The following is a 12923-nucleotide window of genomic DNA, read 5'->3' on the forward strand; positions in this document are numbered from 1 at the left end:
CTCGATCTCCTGACCTCGTGATCCACCCGCCTCGGCCTCCCAAAGTGCTGGGATTACAGGCTTGAGCCACCGCGCCCGGCCAATTTTTATATTTTTAAAAGAGAAGGAGTTTCACCATGTTGGCCAGCTGGTCTTGAACTCCTGACCTCAGGTGATCTACCTGCCTCAGCCTCCCAAAGTGCTGGGATTACAGGCGGGAGCCACCGTGCCCGGCCCGATTCACCTTTTGATGTACAGGGTCTAACTGTAATACATTTAAATGTTAAGTCTCCACCCCAAAGTGAACGTGGGATGCATGTAACATGAATGTTTGTTCATTACACATGCATCAGGACCCCATTCATGGATATTCATAGCTCCTCCTATAACCTGTTGAAAAGGAACGTATAGCCAACCTGTTCAGCATTAAGCTCTTGTCCCAACTCCATCTCCTTCTAAGTGCCTTTCAGTGTCTGCCAGAAGTTATGCTTCCAAGACTGTCAAGGATGGCCACCTTGCAGGTTGTAACCCTTTATAATAAACAGTCTCCTTTCTACTTTTTTCTTCCCTTTCACAGCTGGAGATTCTTTCTAAATTTATAATTGTGTCATCTTTAGGTTGACACCAGCAAAGGTAAATTCTGAAATTCCCTGAGAGTCAACAAGTTATTAGAGCTCTGGAAGAGGATGAGGTAGAAAAACCTTGTACTCAATGAGGCTTATCAATGATCTCATTCAAGGCCCCTTACTTAAATGAAAATCCCTGTGAATTTCAGACTGTTAAATATACCTGTACCTCATGCCAGAGTTTTTCAACAGGTGTGCCACGATGTCTTTGGTCATTCAGCCTGTGAGCCAATCATCTGCACTTCCAGATCCCCCTCAGTTTACTCCAGTATCTTGTACTAAGTTACCATTTTCCAAGTATGCCATGATGTAATGATAACTTGCTTAAAGTTTAATGGTTGCAGCTTGAATCTATAAAATAGTGGTTCTCAAAATATGGTCCCCAGACCAGCTACATTAATATTACCGACCTACGCCCCACCCAGGCATAGCGTGCGTATCATAAACTCCAGGGTGGGAGTGAGTGGGCTGTTTCAATGAGCCCTCCAGGTGACTCTGTTGCCTGCAAAAGTTTGAGAACCACTGATGTACACAATTCTCTTCAATGTTGCAGATCACTGTACCTCATAAAGACATACAAGTTATGGGTCTCGTTTGCCTGCAGTGATGCACAAACCTGACAGTGCCTGTTGTTTGGGCCCAGGTATCATAAAATAACCTAGAGCAACAGTGAGAAGGTTCACTCAGCATGACAACAGCTGAGGGTATCTACTTATAACACAACAGAAACATTAATTGATTCTCAACCCTGAGAAGGACCTCTATCATACCAACAACACAGTGGAAAAGGGAAGGAACACATCTTTCCCTAAATAAAGGAGAGAAGGCACTTTGGCTTGTCGTATCTATAAAGGGTTACTCATTTGTGAAAAGGACACTAATGATCAGGCAATAGACTATACTTCCTCAGGACTATGCCTCATAAAAAGTTGACCTTTATCCCATCAAAACGCTTATAAAAATCGAGAGTATCAGAGAAACTGGTTGAGTTTTGCCACCTCAGCAATTGCCAAAAGGTAAAAAGTAGAAGAGAAAACACATTAGGCCAATAAACATGACATGTTCAGAAGAAATATAAACCAAGACAACAGTGATACACTTTTACACATTTGACTGGAAAATATTATAAAGTCTACCACCACCAAGAGTTGCTCGTTTAGATTATATATGAAAAATAACTTGGCATTGTTTTATAGAAATGTACACTCACAGGCCGGGCATGGTGGCTCACGCCTGTAATCCCAGCACTTTGGGAGGCCAAGGCGGGTGGATCATGAGGTCAGGAGATCGAGACCACCCTGGCTAACACGGTGAAACCCCATCTCTACTAAAAATACAAAAAATTAGGCAGGTGTGGTGGTGGGCACCTGTAGTCCCAGCTACTCAGGAGGCTGAGGCAGAAGAATGGCGTGAACCCGGGAGGCGGAGCTTGTAGTGAGCAGAGATCCCACCACTGTACTCCAGCCTGGGTGACAGAGTGAGACCCCATCTCAAAAAAAAAAAAAAAAAAAAAGAAAGAAATGTACACCCACAAATGCTGCATCCCAGAAGCTCCACTCTTAGGTACACAGCCAAGAGAAATGTTCACAAGTATAGGTGATTTAAAAATGTTCATGGGGCCAGGCAGGGTCACTCATGCCTGTAATTCCAGCACTTTGGGAGGCCAAGGCAGGTGGATCACTTGAGGTCAGGAGTTTGAGACCAGCCTGGCCAACATGGCAAAACCCCATCCCTACTGAAAATACAAAAATTAGCCAGGTGTGGTGGCATACGCCTGTAATCCCAGCTACTTTGGAGGCTGAAGTGGGAGAATTGCTTGAACCTGGGAGGCGGAGGTTACAGTGAGCCAAGATCACGCCACTACACTCCAGCCCAGGCAACAGAGCGAGACACTATCTCAAAAAATATAAATAAAAAATAAAAATGTTCATGGCATTTGTAATGGTTTTAATAATCCAAAACCCCATTAAAACGAAACTGGATAAACTGCTATGAAATGTCATAAAATAGAGGACCAGACAATGGTGACATCAGATGGACTTCAGCTCCATCAACATGCATTAATCTATAACCTAACTCTCAGTAAAACGGCAAATGCCAAGACACTACATGCAGGTACACCTTCTACAAAGTTAAAAAACACCCAAAACAAAATCATGTATTGCTAAGTTATACACATACATAGGTAAAAACTTCTTAAAAAGCAAATTATAATAAACTCCAAATTCTAGACAGCCTACCTCTGGGGACAGGTAGAAGCAAGTAGATGAGAGTGAAAACTGTATAATGTAACTTAGTAATGTATTGTAATTATTAGGTGGGATGGTAGATCTGCAGGTGTTCATTATGAAACAATAAATGTACCAGGAATGCTATGCACGGACTAAAGGTGATCATGTCATAAGCTAAGAATTGAATTAATCTATTTCTGTGCACCTGAAGTCCAGTTTTTGTTTTTAGAGACAGAGTCTCACTTTGTCACCCAGTCTGAAGTGCAGTGGCACATCTCGGGTCACTGCAACCTCCACCTACCAGGTTCAGGTGGATTTCCCACCTCAGCCTCCAGAGTAGCTGGGACTAGAGGCGTGTGCCACCAGGCCCGGCTAATTTTGTATTTTCAGTAGAGATGGGGTTTCACCACGTTGGCCAGGCTGGTGTCAAACTCCTGACCTCAAGTGATCCACGCACCTTGGCCTCCCAAAGTGCTGGGATTACAAGTGTCAGCCACTGTGCTCAGCCTTAAAGTCCAGTTTTTAAAAAGGTAATCATTGGCTGGGCACGGTGGTTTACACCTGTAACCCCAGCACTTTGGGAGGCTGAGGCGGATGGATCACCTGAGGTCAGGAGTTTGAGACCAGCCTGGCCAACATGACGAAACCCCATCTCTACTAAAAATATAAAAATTAGCCGGGTGTGGTGGCGGGTGCCTGTAATCCCAGCTACTCGGGAGGCAGAGGCAGGAGAATTGCTTGAACCCAGGAGGTAGAGGTTGCAGTGAGCCGAGATCACGCCACTGCACTCTAGCCTGTGTGACAGAGCGAGACTCCATCTCAAAAAATAATTAAAAAAAAAAAAAAAAAAAAAGGTAATCATTAAGGTTTTTCCTAAGAATCTAATGGCATGGAAATGCTCAATTAGGGTTCTAATCCTGGCTTTGTCGCCCATATGTGACCCCAGGAATGCGGATGAAAATGCTTTCTGTTAATATAAAACCATATTTAACTTCAACATCAATTTTGTCTATTCTCTAAAAATATTATCATATACAGTTACAAAATGGCTTAATAGCCCCCTTTTACACAATTATTCTGGCCAAAATGTGTTCAAAAAAGGAAGAATAATCAAAAGACTCAACTGTCACCAAAAAATGTAAAATTTCAGAAAACACAATTTCAGTATTAGTCAAGTTGACCATTTGGGAACACAATTAAGTTAGTGTTTATCTCATACTATAATAAAAAACAAGCTTCTCAATCTGAATAAAGTTATGACATTTGGTTAATAGCAAATATCAATATTGGTCCAGTAGTGGTGACAAATGTACCATACTAATGTAGCATGTTAACAATAAGGACAACTAGCTGCGCTGTGTGTAGTGGCTCACACCTGTAATCCCACCACTTTGGGAGGCCAAGCCAGGAGAACTGCATGAGTTCAGGAGTTCAAGACTAGCCTGGGCAACATAGCGAACTCTGTCTCTACTTTAAAAAAAAAAAAAAAGTCAGCCAGGCATAGTGGCATGTGCCTGTAGTCCCAGTTACTTGGGAGGCTGAGGTGGGAGGACTGCTTGAGCCCAGCAGTCAAGGCTGTGGTGAGCTATGGTTGTACCACTGCACTCCAGCCTGGGCAACAGAGTGAGATTTTGTCTCAAGAAAAAAACACAAAAGGGAAAACTGAGTGCCATGGTATACAGGAATCCATCGTACTATAATTGCAACTTTTCTGTAAATCTATTAATAAAACTATTCTAAAATGAAACGTTTATCTTCAAAAACAAGGGGAGTGGTCCATTGTATATCCCGGATGTTAAAAAAAACAAAAACAAAAACACAAAAACTGGATTGGGTGCATGACACTTCTAAGTTTGCTAAAAATTACTGTAAATTTTTAATGGGTGATTACTATTTATGGTATATAAATTGTACCTCAATAAAGCTGTTTAAAAAAACAAGTTTCTGGTGGTCTAAAGCTTCTGGTGATCTTAAAGGTCTAGATTGGGCAAAAATAAAAACAAGAAACATGAGAGGAACATTACACCAATCAAGGATGTTAAAATGTACCAAGGACTGACATATGTTTAACTCAACCCTCTACACACATTTAGTACACATGGGGTAAAAAACCAAAACTTTAAGATACCAAAGAAACTATAGGAGGGCATTATTTAAACCTTGAAGGGGGTATAAAACTTTCTAGGAACAAAGATATGTAGAAGCCATAAAGAAACAGGAAATATAAGTACATAAAAAAATAAGAAGTCTGGGCACGGTGGCAAATGCCTGCAATCCCGACACTTCGGGAGGCCAAGGCACAAGGACCACTTGAGGCCAGGAGTTCAAAACCAGCCTGAGCAACACAGTGAGACCCTCTCTCTTAAAACAAACAAAAAAACACTGTAGACAAAGGTGAAAGACCACAATAATGTGTGAGAAATTATCATCAATAAGACAAAATATTAATAACCATAATATAAAAAACTCCAGTCAGGAAAGAACGAACAATCACAGAAAACTAAGCTATGCTCTGAAGACATCAAGTGATGAAGAACAGGAAATAAGCATATGCTTAATCACCAAATTTTGAAAATGAAACTTTATTTTTACTTACTGGATTAACAAAAATGAATGACAGATAATAACCAGAGCAGAAAAAAAATGTTGGGAACTGAGCAATTTCATATACCATTAGGGTTAGTAGAACCTGCAGAGCTTTTAAAAACAATTTAACTTGGTAATCCCTCGTAAAATGCTTTTTTTTCAAGAGAAGGGTCTTGCTCTATTGCCTAAGCTGGAGTACAGTGACACGACCATAGCTCACTGCAGCCTCAAACTCTTGAGCTCAAGAGATCCTCCTGTCTCATCCTCCTGAATAGCTGGGACTACAGTCGAGTCACCATGCCCAGCTAACCTAGTAAAATTTTAAGTGTGCACACTCGACGACTAGCTCTGGAAATTTATCTTACACAAACGCTAGCAAGAGTGCATAAAGACATGTGAGAGAACGTTCACTGCAGCATTATCTGTAATAGTAAACCGAACACAATTAAAACATCCATAAATAGGAGAATGAATCATCGTTTACTCATACTATGAAATACCACCCAGCTGCTAAGAGCAAGTAGGTCTGTGTGCTGACAGACTTGGAAAGATGTTCACAAAACAAAGTTTTTAAAAAAGCAAACTGCACACAATGTGTACATTATGATCCTATTTTTGGTTTTAAAATAACACAAAATTGGCTGGGCACGGTGGCTCATGCCTGTAATCCCAGCACTTTGGGAGGCTGAGGCAGGTGGATCACCTGAGGTCAGGAGTTCAAACAATGTGGTGAAACCCCGTCTCTATTAAAAGTACAGGCCGGGCGCGGTGGCCACGCCTGTAATCCCAGCACTTTGGGAGGCCGAGACGGATGGATCACGAGGTCAGGAGATCGAGACCATCCTGGCTAACACGGTGAAACCCTGTCTCTACTAAAAATACAAAAAATTAGCCGGGCGTGGTGGCAGGCGCCTGTAGTTCTAGCTACTCGGGAGGCTGAGGCAGGAGAATGGCGTGAACCCGGGAGGCGGAGCTTGCAGTGAGCTGAGATCCGGCCACTGCACTTCAGCCCGGGCGACAGAGCGAGACTCCGTCTCAAAAAAAAACAAAAAAAAGTACAAAAATTAGCTAGACATGGTGGTGTGCGCCTGTAATCCCAGCTACTCAGGAGGCTGAGGCAGAAGAATCACTTGAACCCAGGAGGTGGAGGTTGTAGTGAGCTGAGATTGCGCCACTGCACTCCAGCCTGGGTGACAGAGCAAGACTCCATCTCAAAACAAACAAAACAAAAAAACCACCAAATTATTAAAAATAACAACATTACATTATTTACCATATGCAAGGTATTATACTAAGTATTTTACAAATATTAACCAGTTTGAGGCTGCAGTGAGCTATGACTGCACCACTGCACTCCAACACAGGTGACAGAGCTACACCCTGTCTCTAAATATTAACAAAATTAAAAAAAAAATTTAAGTAAGTATGACCATACTTCTGATTTAGAGTAAGAAGTAGGAAAGGAAAAAGATGATTAAAGAAAGTGCCCTGGGCCAGGTATGGTGGCTCACGCCCGTTATCCCAGCACTTTGGGAGGTGGAGGCGCATGGATCACGTGCTCAGAAGTTCGAGGCTAGCCTGGCCAAGATGGTGAAACTCCGTCTCTACTAAAAATACAAAACTTAGCCAGGCACGTGGTGGCAGGTGCCTGTAGTCCCAGCTACTTGAGAGGCTGAGGCAGGAGAATCGCTTTAACCCAGGAGGCGGAGGTTGCAGTGAGCTGAGATAGTGCCATTGCACTCTAACCTGGGCAATAGAGCAAGACTCCTTCTCCCAAAAAAAAAAAAAAAAAAAAAAAAAGTACCCCAAAGTGCTAACTGAAAACCACTTGAACCTGGGAGCGGGAGGTTGCAGTGAGCTGAGATCATGCCATTGCACTCCAGCCTGGCAACAGAGTGAGACTTTGTCTCAAAACAAACAAACAAAAAATTACTTTATATAGTCGGCCCTTGAACAACCAGGTTGGAACTGCATGGGTCCACATATATGCGGATTTTTTTCAACTAAACACAGATGGAAAACAGTATTGGCGGGATGCAAAACCCGGGTATCCAGAGGGCCAATTTTTCATACACATGGGTTCCACCAACTACAGGAGTTGAATATGCATGGGGGTCCTGGAACCAACCCCCTGAGTATACCAAGGAATGGCTGCACTTCACTGTATTTTCCAAATCATCCATACTTAAACAAACATAATATTTAACTTAAAAAATCAGATCTGAAATTTGAGGGCAGAACAAAACAAAGACCTGCAAAGTTTAATTAAACAAACCTTAAAACATTTAAAATACAAACTGGTATCCACCTGAGTGACTATAAAAGACCAGGTTATAAACCAAGCAGTGTGCAAACATGAGCTGTTTATTTTACAAGGTACAAGATATCCAGAAAAAGGAAGAGAAAAAAGCAACAACACTAAAAAGCCCTAAGAAGGGCAGAGAAACCACCGTGTTCAGCCAACAGGGACAGGGAATTACAAAACTCTAAGTTTTCTCACAGATTATACAAAAGGGCTAAAACCTGTTTTAAACACTGAAGGCACAGCTTTTGACTACCCTCTGCTCTGAGAGGTGGCGGGGCAGGAGGCGTGTTATAATCCTGAAGATGCTAAAAATCCAAGAAGGAAGGCAGTAAGATTTAGCAACATAATAAAATTCTAGACCGACCGCAATCTGTAGGGAGGGATTAAACTAATATTGAGTAGCTAATTGTTACTGTAGTAATTTTTTGTTTTGCTTTTTTGGGACAGGGTCTCATTCTGTCACCCAGGCTGCAGTGCAGTGGTGAGATCATGGCTCACTGCAGCCTTGACCTCCCAGGCTCCAGGAATCCTCCCACCTCAGCTTCCCAAGCAGCTGGGACTACAGGCACCTGTGCCCACGTCCGGCTAATTTTTTTCATTTTTTGTGGATATAGGGTCTTGCCATGTTGCCCCAGATGGTCTTAAACTCCTGGGCTCAAGTGATCCTCCTTGGCCTCGCAAGTACTGGGATTACAGACTTGAGTTTTTCTTTTTCCCCCCAAATCAACCATCATTAGCTATTCGGGGAGTCACCTGTCTCGGCTCTTTGCAATCAATAAAACCCAAATTTTAATTCTCCTTTAGTGCAAGTAGTTAATTCTAGATTCTTGTCCATTATTTTAAGTAGAAATTGTTTTGATATTAATTTCTCATGACCAAAAGGAAGAAAACTCCCTAATCTACTCCACTGTGAATAGTTTAGATGCAGGAAGACACAATTCCACAGCGATAGTCACATTATCAGGGTGAAACTAATTCAAGCAGAAATGAAAGTAACAGGCTACATCTGCCTGTTGCCATCAATTAAGGAAAGAATGAGAACGTGGTATTGAATTCCGCGACGTGAACTTGGGCAGGTGAGGGGAGAATAGAAAGAAAGGCAAAATACCAGTGGTTAAACCACCTCCAAATAATTTATTTTAAATAGGCTTTCTAAGGCATTTCAGTTCAGAAAACTGAAGGGGAGAGGAAAAGAAACGAGGAATTTGCCTCTGGTTAAGTATCACATAAAACATTAGTCTGGGCAAAATCATATATCTGCTATTCAACAGATAGTTCTTTTACATACAATGAAAATACTTGTTACTAGAGAGAAACAATGAAGTCCATGTGCAACAACCCACAGGGTATCAAATTTCCAGAGGTTCAAGGAGGAATTTTATTAAAATAATACCTTTTTAAAAGCTAAGTCATTCTTTCACCTGAATCATCATCACCTCCATAAGTTACAATAGTTATCTTTTGCCAAGTTATCAAAAGCAACTAGAACTGATTAAACCTACATGATAGTAAATCAGATGAGAGGCCAAAGTTCACTGGCACTCTAATATTACTGGCATTGGTCTCCCTTGAGTTGGGTTTGTTGTTTTTAAGCCTCTTGAAACCTTAAGTAAACAAATCTAACTGCCAATGAAAACTAACATACCCAGAAACTCTCAGCGAAACATTTACTTCATAGCTCCTAATATAGACCTGTCCTATTCCAGCTACAGGTGGCCTTGCCTGGAGGTAAAGGTCGAAAGAAAACACTTCCTAACACCTTCTCATGTTAAAGCGAGGGAAAAAAAAAAAAACAGGGCTTCGAGTCAAGGGCAGGGACATAAGAACTATCATCTCAGTGGTGAATACATACCACAGCCTTCTTGGCTTTCCTAAGACTGCTTCATTTTTGCTGCTTAATTAACCAGAAAAAAAACTCATCTATCTTCCTAGATTCCCTTAAAAATCAGACTTATAGAATGTTAGAGCTAAGCCTTCAAGATAGTAATGTCTCGCCTATAATCCCAGCATTTTGGGAGGCCAAGGCAGGCAGATCACTTGAGGTCAGGAGTTCGAGACCAGCCTGGCCAACATGGTGAAACCCCGTCTCTCCTAAAAATACAAAAGAACTAATCAGGCGTGGTGGTATGCACCTGTAGTCCCAGCTACTCGGGAAGCCGAGGCAGGAGAATCGCTTGAACCCGGGAGGTGGAGGTTGCAGTGAGCCGATATTGCACCACTGTACTCCAGCCTGAGCAACAGAGCCAGATTCCGTCTCAAAAAAAAAAAAAAAAAAGATATTAACGTCTTTACCCTAGACCTGACCAGCAGCAGCCAGCATCCATCTTTAGCCAGCCCACTCCCCACCCCACTCCTAGAGGCCAAAATAAACCTCCCCGGGAACCAGTGGTAATACCTTCATGACAATCAATCAATCTGCTCAAAGAACCCTGTGATGTCAGTTTCTGAGGTAGCTTCTAACAGGACCCTAAGAGGATTTCTTAGAAAAAGTTTCACTCCAAACATCTTTTCGTTTTTATTTTTTCCGAGACAGGGTCTCACTCTGCCACCCAGGCAAGAGTGCCAGTGGCAGAATCACAGCTCACTGCAGCTTCAACCTCCCATGCTCCAGTGATTCTCCCACCTCAGCTTCCTGAGTAGCTGGGACTTCCGGCATACACCATCATGCCCAGCTAATTTCTTTTTTCTATTTTTTGTAGAGACAGGGTCCCATTATGTTGCCCGGGTTGTTCTCAAACTCCTGGACTCAAGTGATCCTCCCACCTTGGCTTCTCTAAGTGCTGGGATTCCAAGTGTGAGCCACCACACCTGGCCTCTAAACATCTCTAAAGACAGTTTACTAACACTCATTTGGGAGGCATTTTTAAAGAGATGAACTTTCTAGGCTTTCAGCAAATCACATCATATAGGAAGCCTGGTAAGATTAATAGCATATATTTTTAAAAGGAAATTGTTCTCATCTGTCTTTGCCTCACTGAGGTATTTCATAATGTTAACTCAGAATTAGTCACTGTGGTTTGTCATGCTGTTATCTATGTCAAAAGTTTAAAAGGCCTGCCACCTGCTATTCCAAAAACACCCTTGCCAATCTTGACCCAAGAGAGCACCCTTGGCAATGGTTTCTGTTTATCTCCAAAATGATAAGCAGAAAAATAAAAGGCAGTAGGGGAAGAAGCAGTTTTTGTTTTGCAAAAACCAAGTTCTTTCTGCATGATTTTTTTAGAAGCCATTTCTTTTCAAAACCTAGATTCACTTCTTGAAAATAGAAAGCTGATTTTCGCCTTTTAGTAAAACCATTTCCACTTAGCCCACCCTCTTAAAATTCTGAGTAAAAACCAATGCAACAATTTTTGCAACATATACAAACGTTAATTATAAGAATAAAGTTTAACAAAGCACTAAAAATTCAGACACAAATTTGGGGCTTTAATAAAAGATGTAAAGTTATTTTTTTAACACTTACCCACTCCTCGACATTGGGGGACTGCTCTTCATAAACGTGTTCCTTGTCCCACAAAATATTGGACTTGTCATACCTGTCCATCTTTCTTCGAGTTTTCACAGCAAAGAAAATTATTAAAGCAAAAGCCACAATAATCAAGAAACCCAGTACAATGGCAATGGCCTAAAAAGGGGTGAAAAATATTGGCATAATTAGATTTTAATTACTTAATCACAATTCACCCTCTACATACTATTAAAACCCTTATCTACCTAAGGCCCTACTAAATCCATGTGGTTTAACTTACAGAAAACTGAAGCAAATAGTTACATTTCAGACATATCATAAAACCTAACCCACACTAACTGGACTAAGGCCAGCAAATGTTCACACATACATACTACTTGATTCAATCCTCAGAAAATGCCTAACGTTAAAAACTATCAATCATCACCCTCATTTCAGAGCTGCAGAAAATTAGTTCCAAAGCTTGTGCATCTATGGGCCACAGTTTTATAAACAGATGAGAATGGCCAGTAAAGTAACTCAATCATTGGTATACTTCTAAAGGGCCTGAAAAATGCTATTCAAAAGCTTTAAAATAGCCAATCATGCTTGTAATCTTGTTCAAAACACATGCTTAGCAAGCCTTTTTACAATGAATGTAAATTTCAGTCCACAGATCTCTATCTTACCAAAAATGATGAAGACATGGATCTAATCAAGCTATAAGTAGTAAATTGACTAATGATTTGTTTGGTCTGGCAGGTTTTTCTGTTTTAGGAGTCTTGCATACTTACTAGAAAGGGCCCTGTGACAAACTTCCTGCTCTTAACAGTTCTCCCAGCAGTGATGGGATATTAAATGGTATATTGGCTTAGGAGGCACTTGAAGTTGAGGGAAGTACCAGGCCTCTGCCCTGGATGTCTGCTAATGGGAACAAGAGGCTCTCCTTCCAGCTGTCTGACAGTGACATCATTTTTCAAAGACTACAAGTTTCAAGTAGTAAGAGAACTAAGAGGGATGGATGGGGGTGTGATAGGATAGGAGTACCAACCTTCAGTCCCTATCTACAATGGGCATGTCTAAATGGCAACAACGAGCACTGTGAAAACCTACATCTGCAGGGAAAACCTTCTGTCTTCAAAATAATGGCAGAGATACTAGAGGTCTAACTCCAAAGGAGTGACTCATTCAGGAATGGGAATTCCTGAGTCAGTGTAAGAAAAAAGGAAAACAAGGGAAAAAAGATTAGTAACTCAGAAATATTTCAGATGTTAATATAATCAGGATGACTCATGGTTACTAAGGTAGGTTTCTCAACCCCAACCTGCACATTTGAATCACTTGCATTGCTTTAAAACATACTTACACTCTGAAAACTATAAAACACAATTAAAAGAAGTTTAACAAGACCTACATAAATCGCAAGACATCTTATGTTCATGAATCAGAAGACTTGTAATTGTAAAGATGACAATACATCCAAAATTGACCTACAGATTCAATATAACCCTTCAAAATCCTAGCTGGCATTTTTTTCCAAAATTGACATGCTCATCTTAAAATCCATATGGAAATGCAAGGAATCCAGAATCTAGCCAAAACAGTTTTGAAGAACAAAGTTGGAGAACTCCCAGTCCACAGTTTCAAAACTTACTACAAAGCTACAGTAATCAAGACAGTATGGTACTGGCATAAGGACATATGATTAATGGAACTGAATTGAGAGCCCAGAAATAAATGTCCACATT

The 12923-nt window shown here is 41.2% G+C and overlaps 1 protein-coding gene across 6 annotated transcripts in view; it reads right to left on the reverse strand.

Annotated features, from left to right (window-relative positions):
* The window catches only part of OCLN (occludin), a 57211-nt gene that overhangs the window by 25444 nt on the left and 18844 nt on the right, over nucleotides 1-12923 (reverse strand). For 5 of the 6 annotated variants that reach the window (XM_011985243.1, XM_011985242.1, XM_011985244.1 and 2 more), the window contains one exon: nucleotides 11191-11352. The exons of the other annotated variant lie outside the window; for it this stretch is intronic. In XM_011985243.1, coding sequence (XP_011840633.1) covers nucleotides 11191-11352 — 162 coding nt within the window. The remainder of the gene's footprint in view (nucleotides 1-11190; nucleotides 11353-12923) is intronic. 6 annotated transcript variants of the gene reach the window in all.

This window comes from Mandrillus leucophaeus, unplaced genomic scaffold (assembly GCF_000951045.1).
Source record: "Mandrillus leucophaeus isolate KB7577 unplaced genomic scaffold, Mleu.le_1.0 Scaffold281, whole genome shotgun sequence".
NCBI lineage: Eukaryota > Metazoa > Chordata > Mammalia > Primates > Cercopithecidae > Mandrillus > Mandrillus leucophaeus.